This window comes from Pangasianodon hypophthalmus, chromosome 13, assembly GCF_027358585.1.
Source record: "Pangasianodon hypophthalmus isolate fPanHyp1 chromosome 13, fPanHyp1.pri, whole genome shotgun sequence".
Lineage (NCBI taxonomy): Eukaryota > Metazoa > Chordata > Actinopteri > Siluriformes > Pangasiidae > Pangasianodon > Pangasianodon hypophthalmus.
In genome coordinates this window covers 11,582,509-11,598,951 of record NC_069722.1, presented here as the reverse complement: position 1 = coordinate 11,598,951, position 16,443 = coordinate 11,582,509, and the positions used below count along the sequence as shown (strand labels likewise).

The 16,443-nt window shown below is 39.1% G+C and overlaps 1 protein-coding gene and 1 non-coding gene across 2 annotated transcripts; one reads left to right on the top strand and one right to left on the bottom strand.

The window, feature by feature from the left end:
- Positions 1 to 55: 55 nt before the first annotated feature.
- On the bottom strand, positions 56 to 10,776 carry luc7l3 (LUC7-like 3 pre-mRNA splicing factor). The gene is made up of 11 exons (XM_026917191.3): positions 10,536 to 10,776; positions 7,940 to 8,006; positions 7,796 to 7,835; positions 7,570 to 7,714; positions 7,186 to 7,260; positions 6,341 to 6,445; positions 6,033 to 6,194; positions 4,612 to 4,961; positions 4,192 to 4,370; positions 2,249 to 2,445; positions 56 to 582 (listed from the first exon to the last, which is right to left on the bottom strand). Exons 1-10 carry the CDS (start codon positions 10,632 to 10,634, stop codon positions 2,282 to 2,284), a joined length of 1,386 nt encoding a protein of 461 aa, XP_026772992.1. The 5' UTR covers positions 10,635 to 10,776; the 3' UTR covers positions 56 to 582; positions 2,249 to 2,281.
- A 985-nt stretch (positions 10,777 to 11,761) lies between these two features.
- Positions 11,762 to 11,880, top strand: LOC113528658 (5S ribosomal RNA). Its single transcript, XR_003402973.1, has one exon. It is a non-coding gene; the product is annotated as a 5S ribosomal RNA (ribosomal RNA).
- The last annotated feature ends 4,563 nt before the right edge of the window (positions 11,881 to 16,443 follow it).

Sequence of the window (16,443 nt, the reverse complement as noted above, 5' to 3'; positions counted from 1 at the left end):
TAATACTCATGTCTGAAAGGCTCACAGAACACAATAAACACTTGACACCTTGCAGTGAATTCATTTGGACTTTTTATTGAAGACAAATACAGCTTTTTAAAATTCAAACAAAATGAAAATCCAGTTTTTCTAAACTAAAATTGATCGAACATTTGGGATATAAGCTTACAGAGAGGGAAGAAAGTTAAGCGTCAGAGAGCCCAATCAGAATCTCCGTTCAAACACTGTACATTACTCTCCAAAACTGGTCTTCAAAATCTAAAACGTGACGTGAGACCCAACTGTGCAAAGCAAACATGTTTACAGGTTCACTGAGTATATTAACAAAAATTAAATTGGCCCTTTGCGTAATTAAAGGCTTTTAAGCTCATAACAGTAAAGAATGAAGAAAAACAAATGGAGTAAAAACAAGGTCCTGTGAAACTGGCTGTAAAGGGCAACAGAACAATTTTTACATGTTTTCCTTATATTTTATCCTAATTAGGCCACTACATCTGGTTCACCTTGTTTTAAGCAGCGGAGTATGCATGGCAAAAGTTCGGAGGTCTTCAGGTCTTCTTCACTCAGCTGTCCCAGCATCCCCTGACGTGCACAAATAGTCAGAGAGAGTCAATTAGTAGTTGAAATCCCATTTACTCAAAGAAAAAGAGTCATATACTGTGCACAAAAATAGGAAAAATAAAACTTCTGCATGACCATGGTCAATTAGCTTTAGCTTTTGTATTGTTATAGCATTAGCTACAAAGACAAACTGTAGTTTATGACTTTAGCCAATCAAACAGTGAACAGTACAGTGAAGACAATTTTGACTGCTGTACATTTCAGTATTTCCTCATTTACTTCCTTACTAATTGCTTTGGACTTTGCTGTACGTTGACCAGCATGACAAAAATTATTGACTCTTCATTTGAACAAGAGATTAGGAGAAAGCACACAAACAAAACCCTGGAAGCATGAAAAAATTTATGGACTTATGTTTTTTTTTTTTTTTCTTTTTTTTTTTTTTTTTGCCCTTGAAGAGTAACCCGCTTGATATCCCCTCGTCTACATGGCGCTGACAACGAGGGATAGAGAAGCAGGTGCACTATACTGTGATTGCCAAAAAAATAAAAATAAAATAAAAAAAGTTGATTACCTATTGATCAAGCTGCTTAGTTCAAATTTGGTTTGAAACATATTATGGAACTACTACAGCTTCAACAATCAAACTGAAAACCAAAGTAACAAAAAGCCCAAAACACAAAGGAAAATCTAATTGATCTGAAAAGCGGGCAAGGGTGATTAAGCTCTAATAACGTCGACTCTGGGATATCAACCGGGTTCATCTGTAAATCCCAACATTTTACTCCACCTTTCACATGTGATTAGCATTTAAAAACCAAGAGAAAAGAACAAAATCTGAAGATCTTAACCTTAGTTAATAATGAAAGAAATAAGCATTATCAAAAGAAACCAAGAACATCAAGCTCTGAAACACGTTCACAGGTAACAGCATTCAAATGGATGTGGGTAGAGAAAGGAGTACCTTGGGTGAGTACCTGCACAGTTTGACAGTATCCTTGATTTTTAATTTGGCTTTTCATGGGGTCGCTCACAACACCAACGCTGTGTGAGGTATGGAAGTCAGCTGCAATAATTCATTAACCCTACACTTCCATCATCCCAATGCTATCGGCTCTCGACTTTAAGAACAGACTGCATTAAAGTGCAAGGCAAGGAAGCACACATCCATGAAACTGAAGAACAGAATCAACACTGACGGCAGTTTTAATGGATTAAAAAAAAGCTCCTTCTGTGAACACCTCAAAGACATTTACAGATAGAGCTAAAACTGCTGCGTGCTTATATATGTTGCATACATAGGCACATTGTTGTATGTATGTTCAGTGAACGAATTAATGAAATACCACAGTATACTCTTACTGTGAGCAAGGAGTTAACAGGTGAGGTAGTATAGGTAGAGGAAAAAAAAAAAACGTAAATTTGGAAGAGAACTTGTCTAAAAGACAAATATGTATGACCGATACAAAACAAGGTACCTCCAGGCATGTTTTTCAGGACTACACTGGCTTTTCCCTCTGGGTATGTTTCATTCTACCTTCTTCTGTTTCAGCCTCTAGTTCCATCTTCAGTGCATACTTACGATGCACTATTAAAAAACAGGAAGAAAAATCACAGACATAACTGAAAGAAAAAGGGGGGAAGGGAGGGGGGAAAGAGCTAGGCTGGTCGGGGAGAGTGCACTTACCTGGAGCTGATCTGAGGTCCTATCAGATCAGTTTTAATTGGACTGAGTGTCACCTTCAGAATGGAGGTCTTCAGTGGTGCCGTTCAGCTCTGCTTTAGGAGGCTCTACCTCCATGGGCTCAGACTTTGAGGGCTCGCTGGGCCGTTCATCACTTGAGCCCTTTCCACTGCCTTTTTTCTCTTCTGTGTCCTTGTGCTCTGAGGAGACAGTGGAGATGCGACACGGAATTTAACAGAGCAGCACAAAAGGTTAGATTTACAGATTAGGATTTCACAATTAGAAAAAGAACTGTAATATAATTAAGAAATATTGCATGAGCAAGAGCGCTGCTGTACTGAATATCAGCATGGTTGTGATTTAGCTGTAGGCACGAGGCAGCAAGTAATCACAGCTGTGCTGATATTCAGTACGCCATGCTTGAGAGTGTGATATTGCTTTTATACAACAGTTCGATGAATAAGAAATCATCAATTTCTGACACAATATGGCCAAATATTTTGGTCATTTTTGCTGTCAACAGAAACACCTTCCAAAGAAGCTACAGCTGGATAGAGCGTCGCGTGTTGCGTAGAGAGCATAGAGCAATGCAATGCACAGACTGACTGAGAGCCCATAGTAAGTGTAGTAATGCTTTTCTTAAACACAGACAAGCGGAGTGATGCAAAGAGTGAAATTTCCCAGTGCTGTTATACTTAATATTAGCACTCTTGGAATGCTGCTTGAACAATCAAATTAGTGGACCAGAACAAACTGTTATATAGTAAAGCCACATGAGCATTCATAATAAGGAGCTACAGCATTTACAGTATCTTAACTGTGCATCATTGTACACACATTCACATATAGTTTTGAATACTGTTTTAATGCAATCAAGGTAAATAAGAAGAAACTGTACAATGCTAACTGGAATAATAGTTGGATTAGTGCTAGTTAGTGCTAGTTTTTAATATCTAAAAAATTAAATAAAATTATATAACATCCTTTATAGGGGTAGGGGACGAAGTAATCACCAATTACATCCCTTTATACCTCTAAGTGCAAGTCTGTTCACAGCAGGGTTGTCACGGTAACCTGTTTCTCATTAATCAGGCTGGTTTCCTATTCCTATCCCCGACACATTTCAAAAGCCTTGTCTGAATATAAAACACTAATTATAAGCTTGTTCTGTCTAAATGTGGCTTAAAAACTTTATAACTCAGAAATCCAGACAGATGGCATACTTTTCAAAAAGGTATGCAAGGATATTTGAATAAATGAGACATTTCAGGGCAATACTGTCTCAAATCTGCTTCACTTATACATCACAGTGAACTGCATTTTAGTTTTCTGTACATTCAGTAAATATGGCACTGACCCATAGTTCACAGGTTCACTATGTTGGGAGAAACCTATATGAATGTCTGCATAATGCAAGGCACACAATCATAGATTCAGAAGTCCAGGTAAGATGCAATGAGGCCATGCACCAATTTAGTGAGAAATGCTGCCCACTAAGAATTTAAAAAATAAAAAAGGTCATGCGTCATATGAGAAATATGTCTTTTCTACAGATGAACGCCCTTAAAAATACTCTAACATCAACATCAAACTTCTGTTGCATCAACACACTGAGGATTTATTTGAGTGGAGATATGTTGGTAAGATTATTCTGAACATGTTTACCCATATTGCTCAAAATTAGTCTTACAAAAAAACTCACAGATTTGACACATGGGACATAGGAGAGTGGCACTTCAACTCCTGGATGGCTGGATTCCAGCAAACCTGGGCCATTTCACTGCTCTAAAGCTCCTACTGAACCTGGTCATTAAATGACTAATTGAATCAGGGATGTTGCTCCCACTGGGCGACATGGACCATAGTGTTCCAGATTCAAGAAGATGGATAACTCCAGCCATTTACATCTTCAGAGTAAGAAACATCTAACCACACTTTTGTCTCACCTTTGTCTCTGGCAGTTTTATCCTTCTCTCTGTCTTTGTCTCTGTCTCTGTCTCGACTGCGGCTGCGGTGTCTGTGGCTCTTGCGCTCAGAGCTGCGGGACCTCTTTCGTTCCTTGCTGCGTGAACGTCTCTTCCTGTCAGAGCGCTCCCTGCTGCGCCTCCTCTCACGGTCACGACTCCTGATCAACAAGACACAGTGTTACTGTAACCAAGGTATGCTGATATGAACACAATACAGTACCAACACTGACAAGTCACAGTATTAAGGATTTTTTTTTTCCTTTTGCTGTGGTTCCAGAATGAAATTGAGGTCTGACAAGTTAACCAGTTCATAAAATTACAGTGAGGGGGTACAAACAGGCCCGAGAATGATGAGTCAGAAAAGGTATGTGAGTCTGTCTAGCTCATTAGTATGTGTACCTGCTGCGCTTCCTGTCCCTCTCCCTGTCCTTGCTTCTGCTTCTCCGTCTGTCCCGAGATCGGCTCCTGCGGCGGTCAGAGGCCCGACTCGAGTGGCGGCTGCGCGAATGACTCCTTTTGCTGCGTCTTTCACGCTCACGCTCTCTCTCCCGCTCCCGCTCTCTCTCTCTCTCGCGTTCCCGCTCACGCTCTCTCTCTCGCTCTTTCTCTCTCTCCTTCTCTCGCATCTCCTCTTCCTCCTTGCGTCTCTTCTCACGCTCCTCCCTTTCACGCTCCCTGTCTTCCCTCTCTCTTTCCCTCTTCGCCCGATCATCTCTTTCTGGGTCCTCTGAGCGCCGACGCAGTTTTTCCTGCAGGGTCACAGATCATACAACAAATTAATAAAAGCTTTCTATAAATGACGAGCTAATTATTATGGCCTTAATGAGTTGGACAAGGTGTACTGAGGGTTGGGAAAACTTGCATAGGGCAGGGGGTGGTGTTTACAGGAATCAGTCCACTCTAACCACACTGACTTATTTTCTAATCCATCTCGAACTTTTTTTTTTTCCATAAAAACAGTCCATAGATATGTTCTTAAAATATATAACAGTGTTATCACTGTGGCAGTACCAGCTAAGTGTTTAAGAACTCAAATCCGACAACTTCCAGAGAGCCACTGTTGGGCCCTTAAGAACAACTCTAAACCCTTGATTGCTCAGACTTTGCTTATTCTGGATTAAAGTGGCTGGCAACTGAATGACCATAAGCTTAAATTCCTGTAATGACCTTTCATAAACCAGTGTCAGGAAAATTGTAGCCTGCCCTAAATCTTATGAAATGTGCTACATGACCGCTCATTTAAATTGGCTGCACAATAACAGCAACAATAATAATGACAATTATCAAGCCAATTCAGAAATTAAATATTTTTGTCATTTCTTTTATACTGGAAATCACAAGCCTAATTTTCTTTGGGTTGAAGACAAATTTAGACTCAAACAAAAACAAAAACAAACACTGCACCACACAAACAGTAAAAACATAACTGGGGAGCTCACAAATGCTCAAGAATCAATCATTGCTATCAGTAGCTTTTTACTTTTAACCTTTGCAAAAGTCAACAATTATGTTTAACTAAGAAAACCAAAAATCATGATTAAAATACAATGAACTGAACAGTCCTATCAAACAGAAGGTTTGCTAAATTGTCTGCAAAAATACACTTGTGCAGACCAAGATATCCTGGCTGTCAGTGGGCTTTTATTATTTATAAACACATTCTGTGTGCACTGACTGTAAATTAACATTTAACAAGCATGCACCCATTCAAGTCTCATAAGTCAATGTTTCTAATGCTTGCAAAATCAACAATTCAAATGCTACAATGCACCAAAACAAACAAACAAAAAAAAAACCCAAGAGAAAAAAAACTGACTCACCTTGAGTTCCTCCACAGTAGATTTAATTTTAGCATATCCCATATGCTGTTTGCCCATTAGATGGTCATCTACTCTGGACTGAGCATCACCAACAATGAGGAACGCACCGCACACCTCACACACCTCCATCTGCTTCTCCTGAGCAGCAAAGCTCTCAATTGTCTGCAAGTTCAAGAAAGCATTGCTGTGAATCCAAAGTTTGTTTAAACTTCTTGGCTAAAAATGCAGTTACACTGAACCATGGACTCCATGCCAAATCACAGAAGCCATAGATGCCAAAGCAGTGCAGTTAGAGATTTAGAACTCACAGATGGTGTTGAGCTGAGCTGCTCTCTCTCCTCCTTCAGCTGTTCCACCAGCTTCATCATGCCCTGAGCTTCCTCTACACGCCCTTCTGAGCCAAGCTCTTCAATCTGAGAACACAACACAAATTAATATCTTACAATGGATATGCAGCACTCATATAACACAATAATTTGTATTTTCATAAACGATTCTGAGTGACTGCAATACTAACTGTAAGGTATGATGACACCATGATTACTGAAATAAAATACACGCAAAAACAAATAGCATCTTGGTAGTCTGACACATGGAATCTTAAAAACCCTTTATGCCAGAAAATGAATCAAAATCGTTCACTGGAACAAATTATCTTTAAATAATAGGGAAAAACTTTATAGCTCTTTTGACATGTATTGACATGTATTGTTTCTATTTCACCTAGACATGGTGCTGTTAAGAGGCTTATAGATGCTTTATGCTGTATGATTTGGTAAGATAATGCTGCTTAGAACAAAACTATCTAATTTTCAGATTCCTTGGTCATGAGCTAAAACCAGTGGTCCCACATATTTTAATATTATACACTCACTTTTCTCTTTCTATTTCCACAAAAAATAAAAATCTAACAAATTCTGGCAACATCAAAAATTTTGGACCCAAATCTCAGAAAGTGAACACTGCTATGACAGCCATATTGCATCATAGGACTACCATAAGAATTCTGTTATATAATCTGATGTGCAATGCAGTTGTCATCACTGATATTACAGACTGTCACATGATGTTTATCATCTTGTGCAAAGCAGCCTTTACATACAATGAAAGGAACATACTTCCAGCTCAAACACTGTACATGAAGCAATCCTACCTGGACAACAAGTGCCTCAATCTTCTCTGTGAGCACCTGAGCCTTCTCCTCATTCTTCCCAGAAAGAGTAGGACCCTGTCAAGCGCAGGCAAAAGTGAGTATACATGTACAGCCACTATAGAACACTATTTTTAAATGTAAATATTTCACTGTTGGAAAAGCAATAGGTTATCTGCATTAGGTCACATACTGAATGTGACAACATACTACCAAAACAAAACAAAAAACTCATAAAGAACCATAAGGTCTACATAAAGAATCAGAAAGCATAGAAGTATATTTTTCATGATGCAATTCTGTATTTTAATATAGACATGTTTTCCAATTCAGGATCTAGCATGGAATTACTGACTGCATGTGCACAAAAGCTATCAGGCCACATACTCCAGAGTTCTGCTGGGCCTGTGACAGTGCCAGTCTGGCATGGCCTCTCCGGATCCGGCGCTCCACCTCAGCCAACAAACTCTGCAGGTACCTCAGGAAGTCTCTCTCGTAGCCTTCCTTCATGAACCGGGAGCTCTTCTCATACCTAACACACGCATTACTGTGTTATTTCAAGCTTTTGCATAAAATCGTTACACGTAGTTACACACGCAGGTATTTCACTTACATTTTTCGCAAGTTTTCATCATGAATCTTTTCACAAGGTCCTAGGAGAAGAAGGTGCCTGGTTACATACAGCTTTTGGTAACTGAATGGGAAGAACATAATTATTTCACCGTAACTCTAAAACGCTGCATGCAAGTTTCCTTACCCAAATCAGAGCGCGTGTTGGTGAACAGTTCAGCTGGGCAAAAGCCACACAGATAATATTTGCAGACCTGAAAGATAAAGAAGGCCAAAATGAACACTGAAAGCATGGCAAGCAAAACACATACAAATGCCGGTTTAAAACAAACAAACAAACAAACAAAAAAAAAAAAAAAAAAAAAAAAACATTGCTGCATTTGATTTTGTCTGACCAGCTTGCAATGCACTGCGAGCTCTAGTCAAAAATCACCAGTGTGGCTACAACAGCAGAGACTGATTATGTGCAACCCCATTACAACAAATGCAGAACAGAAAAACTTCTAAATTCCTCCTTTTTTATTATGCAGACAGGGTTCTGGCAATTAATTATAAACTAAATATACCACAGTGTTTCTGAATTCCTGATTCTGATCAGAAAGTAATTTTCTGTAACAGCACGGCTCTGACAGTTGTTTCGGCTCTAACAAATGATGCATTTATGTTAATGCACTTGTTCTAATATATTGCTGTTTCTATGGTAACAGGGACTTGTACCATGGACAGTACACATAATCTGAGCCTAATAATCGATTAAAAATTGTATTATTTAAGAAGAAAAAACAATCATTGATATGAGTTTTTTTTTGTAAGGAATGTCTAACATTTATAGAAAGAGTCTCCAGTGTCAGCCATATGTAATGGTCAGTAAATTTTCCATCAAGGGAAGTCTTCAGGACAGAGGATTACGAGCTTTCGGGTTACTTGGTAACATGAAAAACTGCTTTGTTTGTCTCAATAACTTCAAGAGAGAAACAAAGAGAGGCTGGTGAGGGAAAGACTATATATGTCATTCATTAATAAATTGAAAATTGTTAGTTTTGGCAAATTGCTGAGATATAAGAAGAATAAAACCCTTCTACAAGTGGGGTTATTGGAAAATAATGAACAGATTGGTAACGTGATCTCTTTGCTTCAGGGCACATCACACCACTCCATTGCTCATCACGTTGCTTTAACAGCACGGCCCAACTATTTAATTTCTTATACCAGGAACGTCCAAAGTCCGGCCCCAAGCCCAAATGCAGCCCGGAGAGAGATGTTACCTGGCCCAAGGCTTCTCTGTTAGAATGTATGATCAGTGGCCCCAAGGCCAACACGTTGCAGTTTTCTGTTCCACCTGACGGTGGCAGCACACTGTATTACACAGATAGCTAAAATCCAAGTGTCTCTTCCTCCTCTGACTACAAATGCAAATTCATTTACATGTATGCTCCTGGGCAAAACAAAAGGGGGGACCAAGCCAAAAATGGCAAAATATTAAAGCTTTTAACAGTCAGGAAATTAGCAATAATTAAACAAATAGATATAAGAACTTAGTATGGGATAGCTTTTCCTTCTGATTTCTTTAAATGTTTAAGCCTTGTGGCTCTTGATGGGCTGCATCAGGTGTGGCAGATAACCAAGTAATGACTAATCTTTCAAAAAAAAAAAAATCCTAGAAGATATATTTCGGAAGATTTTGGTAAATGAGCAAATGGTGGCACAGAGCTCTCAGGAGTGCATTTGTTTAATTCTTGCTAATTTTCTGACCAATGATTTGTTGTTGAGACCATTAAAGGCTTAATATTTGCCATTTTGGGCTTGGCCAAATGATCCTTAGTCATGGCTACAGACAAAATGCCCAAAGTTACCAGACAGAAGGGTTGATTTTAAAAGAGCTGGATACCACTAAGCTGGAAAAATTCGTGAATATCTGAAAGAATCCTTAAATAAAGTGGATTTGCAAACAAATAATCAAAATGATCATTTAATTTAGGATTATGTTAATTGGTCCAATTACTTTTGGTCCCTGAAACAGAGGGGAATCACATACAGAAGTGATGTAATTCCTTCACCGTTCACCCGATTTGGATGTAAATTCCCTCAAATTAAAGCTGAAAGTCTGCACTTGGAGCTCATGTTCATTATTTAATATCATATATTAGACATATTCCACACCCATGCCGAAGGTATTGTATCAGATAAGGTTTATAAAACCGCGGCCTAGTGGATGCTAACGGAATGTGCTGTAATCTGCGCTGACCATAATGCTAATGAGGATTTAAGGGCAGTGAGTGCACTCTGACAGAACGTCAAATCAAATTTAGTTAAGCTGTTGCTACGCTGCCATTTCGGCAAACATGTTAATGCTAAATTAGCCAGCAGTAGGTCGACTCGCTTCACAAAGGTCCCTGACCCGAGACAAAGTTTAAAACCAACAACTTTAGCCAACTACACAACATGGTCAACATTAGGGACTCAGGAAGGGCGGGATAGTGTTTACACGCCGTGTTAGCGGTGCTAGCTAACAACGTTAGCGCGCTAGTGTTGCTAAGGATAGTTTTCTGCGTGAGGCGCTTAGGCCAGCTTGAGAATGCTAACACTAGTATATACCAATTTTAAATCATAAACGAGAAAAACTAACATTACAATAACGTCGGATAACATCACAACAGAGCCATATGCATCAACATGTTCTGTATTCTGTATATTTTCAAACCAACACGTTAGCAAATGAGCACAGAGAGGTTTATTTGCAGCACGAGCTAAGCTAGCTGGTTAACTGTTCCTTGACTACTCACAGTCTCGTGGTCCCAGCGAACATTGCAGCGCTTTTCATCAGGGGCCAAGTTTCTGTCTCGGCCCATTAACTCATCGAGTAACTGGGCTGCGGAGAGCATTTTGCTTCGATTTTATTCAAAAGCAACCAGCTAAAACCTTCCGCTCTAATTCGTTTACATACAGACGCTTTCGCCAGACGTTTCCGAATTCACTCGTCCTAACAAAATGGCAGCGGCGCTCCACACAACAGATATTTTTTTCCAGTCACCCGAGAAACTACACAGAGGACAAACAGTGTTTAAGCGCGCCACCTGTCGGTGAGGAGGACAGAGCTGTCGCCTGATTAAAAAAAACAAAAAACTTATGGTCTCTTGTCTGCCTCTGTTCTTCTAGATTAATTTATTTATTAATTTACTTATATTTACTTATACATCAAAGTATATCTATTAAGATTTGTAATATATTTTTAATTCATATTTATTATTAAGATATTATTAAAGTACAAAGTATACACGCACATTCACATCCTCATTCCACTTAGGGGCATTTTGTCATAGACAATCCACCTACTGGCATGTTTTTGGGAGGTGGGAGGAAATCAGAGAATCTGGAGGAAACCCACATGGACATGGGGAGAACATGCACAGAAACTAAATACAGACAGTAACCTGAGCTCAGCACCGCACCAAGGACCCTGGAGCTTCTTACAACATAATTATGTCTTTTAAATGTGTAGATTATTACTAATAAGTGAATATCAATTAAGGTTTCTAAGATTTCTTTTTATTATTTCCTCATTCTTCTTCTTCTCCATATTATTATTATTATTATTATTATTATTATTATTATGATGTTTTGCGCTAAAAATATTTTAGATGTCCTAAACTACTGTACCTATAGGACCAACACCGCTTAAGTGCGCCATCTCTTGGCGAGAAGTGAAACAACAGCGCAGGCTTCGAGAAGGAAAGCTCACGTGAAGTCGCCTTAAAAAATCCACTAATGGTTTCCTCTCCTCTTTGCATGTAGGCTGTCTATCGTAATCAGTCAAAATATTTGACACAGTGAATAATGTATTTGTATGTAATGTCCTTTAACACGTATGTTTATCATCAAAGTATACAGACCACCACTCACATGTTTGCAGATTTGCTTTATTAACATTATTTATGAACACATTTTTAACTTCCCTAGCACATTGGCTGATGTCATAGTCTTAAATAGAGATGTTTGAGGTACGATCTTCGCTTACGGCCATACCACCCTGAGAACGCCCGATCTCGTCTGATCTCGGAAGCTAAGCAGGGTCGGGCCTGGTTAGTACTTGGATGGGAGACCGCCTGGGAATACCAGGTGCTGTAAGCTTTTTTTTCTCCGCACTAGATAATTGTCTATTTTCACATATTACGCTAGGGTTAGGGTTGCTATAAATTACTAACATTTTAAGTCAGACTAGTAGAGCATGATGAGATTTAGACTGAAGTCTTTAGATGAGTGCTGAAGCCTCAGTATTCATTTTTCTTGCTGTCAGGCATATTTGGATATCTTTATGATATTTATGGTTAAGTGGTATTTCAGGACTGATTTTGTCAGTGTATACAGATGGGGAGAAACAGTGGCTCTGTTTTGCTGTGGGAAGCATTTTACTGGCATGGTTTGGATCCACTTGTATGTTTAGAGGGAAGAGTCACTGCAAATCAATACAAAATTACTCCGCCTGATCTCCTATATCCTATGATATTCTATGATGAAGCATTTCTGTCCTGATGGGAGTGGGCTCTTCCAAGACCCTGTCCACAGGTTTGATGAATATGAAAATTATGTAAAATTTTATGCTATGGCCTTCACAGTAACCAGATCTCAACCCAAGTGAACACCCATGGGAGATTTTGGAGCAGCATGTTAGATGGCACTCTCCACCACCATCATCAATACATCAGCTGAGGGTATCTATTTTAGAAGAATGATGTTCATCCCTCCAGTACAGTTCCAAAGACTTGTAGAATGTATGCCAAGGTGCACAGAATCTTTTCTGACATATAGTGGTGGTCAACACCTTACTGAGATGCATTTTTTCCTTTAATTGGTCACCTGTCTGTAGCTGCTGTATATGTTGGGACAGAGGCAGTGCAAGGGAGGGAATTTTGAGGCAGCTCATTTAAAAGGCAAAGCACATGCTGATGATCTCTTTAGCTGGACAAGATCCAAGTGTGTAGTCACTATCTTTGCTCAGAGCATCAGTTTACTTCCACTATGCTGTACAAACACACAGCCACAGACACACACACACACACACACACACACACACATAACATATAATGAGCTTTGTAGTCCACTATAGCAGCATTGCTGTCACTCTGACCTGTAGCTCAGCACAACATCGATAGGCTCAGAATAAAACTTCTCTCAGTCAGTGTAGTGGTGCACAGTGCATATGGGGAGGGTGGGTTCTGCCTCAGTTCAGGTTTAGATGTGAACAGTGCATCATGTACTTATTTAGCAGTGGATGTTTGGCTTGGGAACAGCTGATGTGCTTCCTGCTTGTGTTTGATTATTTTCAGCTTCGCTTTCATAATGTGTGTACGTGGGAGATTTGCAAGATATGTAAGCTCAGTCTGTAAAACGATATATCTCTGCCAAGTCGTGCTGCAGGACGAGATGCAGAGCTGACCTATGGTATGGGTGGCTACCTCGGGCACAATCCATTTTTAGGGGTGAGAAATGTCAAACTATAAATTGAAAAAAGGAACACAATGCTGCCCAAAAGTGTTGTGTGCCTGTATGCCTATCAAGACATAATAACAGCAATTTGCAGGCTTATCTGCCAAGCAGGCTGTCAGTAAGTTACTGTTAATTTGACAGTGCATTTGTGGAACATTCACTTCCTTAAAAAGATATGGGTGTCATTAGAACAAGTCTATGGTACATCTGTTTTTGGAGGCATTGATGTAAAGTTGCACCCATAATTAATGGCAAGTTGCTCGGTCATTTTTAAAAACACACACATCTTCAGTTAGCCTGAGGTCCAACTCCAATGCTATGATCTACACATCAGTATCATTTGTGTTAAATCAATTCCTATTGTACAGCTGGACATTAGTAAATACACCTACACTAGGGAATTTGCTGGCTATGCAGACATGAGGAAGAGAGAGATATTGCTCTGTCATGCATGTATAGAGCTGATTAAATACACTGAAATGATTTTATATTTTATCTTGGTATCAGTGGCAGCCTCTAGTTCTGTTTCCTAACACCAAAGTTATCTTATATCACAGAAATGCTTAACAGATCCATCTTTGCACAATATTCAGGATAACCTTTCTTTTACCCTAGCACTCTTGCTCTCATTTCATTTGAGAGAATATTCTCGTAGCAACTCTTTACGAAGATGATAAGTGCATGCTGTCAAGACTATAACATATAAGAATATAACCTTGTGCAATCTTGTGCAAATGTATTCCTAAACCCTCTCTCTCATTACTACATGTCTCTAGTATGCTAAACGATGCTCAGGCAAAATATCTTGTTGCCAGAGCAACAAGACACACATAAGTGAGCATGGAAAACCTTTTTAGAGTGAGCTCTAATGAGGACAACAATCAGCAAGCCCTACCACATGCTGGTAATGAATTACATTAAACCAAACAATGCCATGTGCAAATGGCTTACTGTACATCACTGTCTCATGATGAATGGTGCTCACAGTATTTGTAGCAAATATTCACCATGAGCCTGCTAAAAATATCCAAGGAACTTGTCATTGAGTCGTCTCACGCTGGAATCTATTGTAGACTAAGAGCAGATGGCTGCTTTCGGATGTAGCGTTGGCCCGGGGATCTTGGAGTCCTATTGCTAAGTCTGTCGCACATTCAGACTGTTCGAGCTGTGTACACTTTCTGTACTCACCCCACAATGAAATAACAGTTCCCATTCTTGGAAGGCTTTCAGGTCTTGAATAACACCATGTACTCACACAGTATAGTTGAAAATAACCTTCTCAAAGACTATTTACAAAATACTGGAATTGAGAATGAATAGAAATGTGAGTGTTATGAAACTGAGCACTACATCGTTTTGATAAGCATATCAAACTTTGCTATTTCTCTTTGAGGTGTCCTTAAAGATTCTTTAACATAGGGGTGAAGATTGGAAAAAGACCATTCTGAGATGCTTTCCTACTCACCATTAAGACATTTGTGTAGCATAAAATTCTTAAATGATTTCATTGAGTTGAAGATAAAGATAAAAAGTGGATACCTTTTCTTTGAAGAAAACCATTGATTCCATTACAGCCCATTTCGACCCCTTTTGTGCATTTTTGGCTTTTTGAGTTACAGTATATTTTGCAGGGTTAAAGCTTGTGCTGCACATGTTTGTTTGCTGATTCTGTGAAGGACATTTTCCTATATTCCTATTGAAACTGATTCAGTCATTTCTCAGTTAATGGGGTACATTATGTTTTATGCAGTCATAGATAGGAAACCCACCTATAGTGCTGGCACAGAGATCAAATCCTTTATAAAAATAATTAGTCAGAAACACATAAAATATTTATGTGTTAGCACTGAGAAGACTTCTTCGGTTTGCTACGTCAGAGATGGTCTATTATCACCAATTACTGCATGACTGAGTAGCAGATGAGACTCAAATTCATCCTTAAAGGTCACTTCTGCTTTCTGCTTCTTTACACACAACTTTGCTTCTCATTTAATGTCCATTATTGCACAACCCTCTATCTCTTTGTGAACAGAGGTAGAAATTGAATGCAGTCAGGTAGCCACACATACACACTCTCTCTTCCAAATCTGACTGAGGACAGAACACACAGTTCTAGTCCTGTGCTTGTTATTTCTCTTACACTGTCTCTTGTCTTTCCAACCCTCACTTCAAAGAGCGAAACACATTTATGATTCAGACAAAGATTTTGAGAAAAAGCGAAGCACAGTATATGTTCAATGGATTAAAAAAGAATATAAAATGAAACACTGATATTGTCAGACAAAAACATGTGAAATCGTCTACTACATCACCCAAAATAGTTGGGTGAATAAAGGAAGAAAAAAATGCAGCAAACTTATGACATCCTAATACCTTTCAAGATCCACAAGAACATCTGTGTGGGTGCTTTTATATTGGTGGCACTAAATGGAAACTTGACATCAGAGCATATACTTACTGATTAGATAACTGCATGAATGTGCAGGTGTGCAGGTGCTCCTAATAAAGCTGATGGTAGGTGTAGAAATTCTGGTAACACTGGTACTTTCCAATATCTTAAAACACTATTATGAAAAAGGAATTCATAGAAGTGTATAGAATATAGTAGCTGTAATAGAACATATACAAACAGGCAGTAACCAATTTAAAATGTTTTATAGGAAGATTTTTTTTAGATTCAAAGCAAGCCAATATCCAGATTTAAATGGGAAAAAAAAATATTTTTTTTTACATTTAATAGTTGTAATCTTTTGTTCATTTAGTCATCTCCAGTAACTGCTTTATCCTGGTCAGGGTTGTGGCAGACTTAGAGCCTATCCTGGTAACAGTGGGCATGAGGCAGGAGAATTCACCCTGGATGAGATGCCAGTTGAACACAGGGTGTCATACACACACATTCACACACTCATTCACACCATAGCAATTAGCCTAGCCAATTCATCTACCTGTATGTTCCAGGACAGTGGGATGAAACCAGAGAACCTGGTGGAAACCCACACAAACGGGGAAATCATGCAAGACTCCACATAGACAGTCACTGGAGCTTAGTTTTGAACCTGGAGCTGTGAGGCAGCAATACTGCTCACTGTGCCACCATGCCCCTCAGTTATAACGTTACTCTGACCATACATTATATAATGGCCTATGCTGATAGAACGCTATACCTTGATAAAGCCTAGCTTATCTGCAATGCAGAGATTTTGTTTT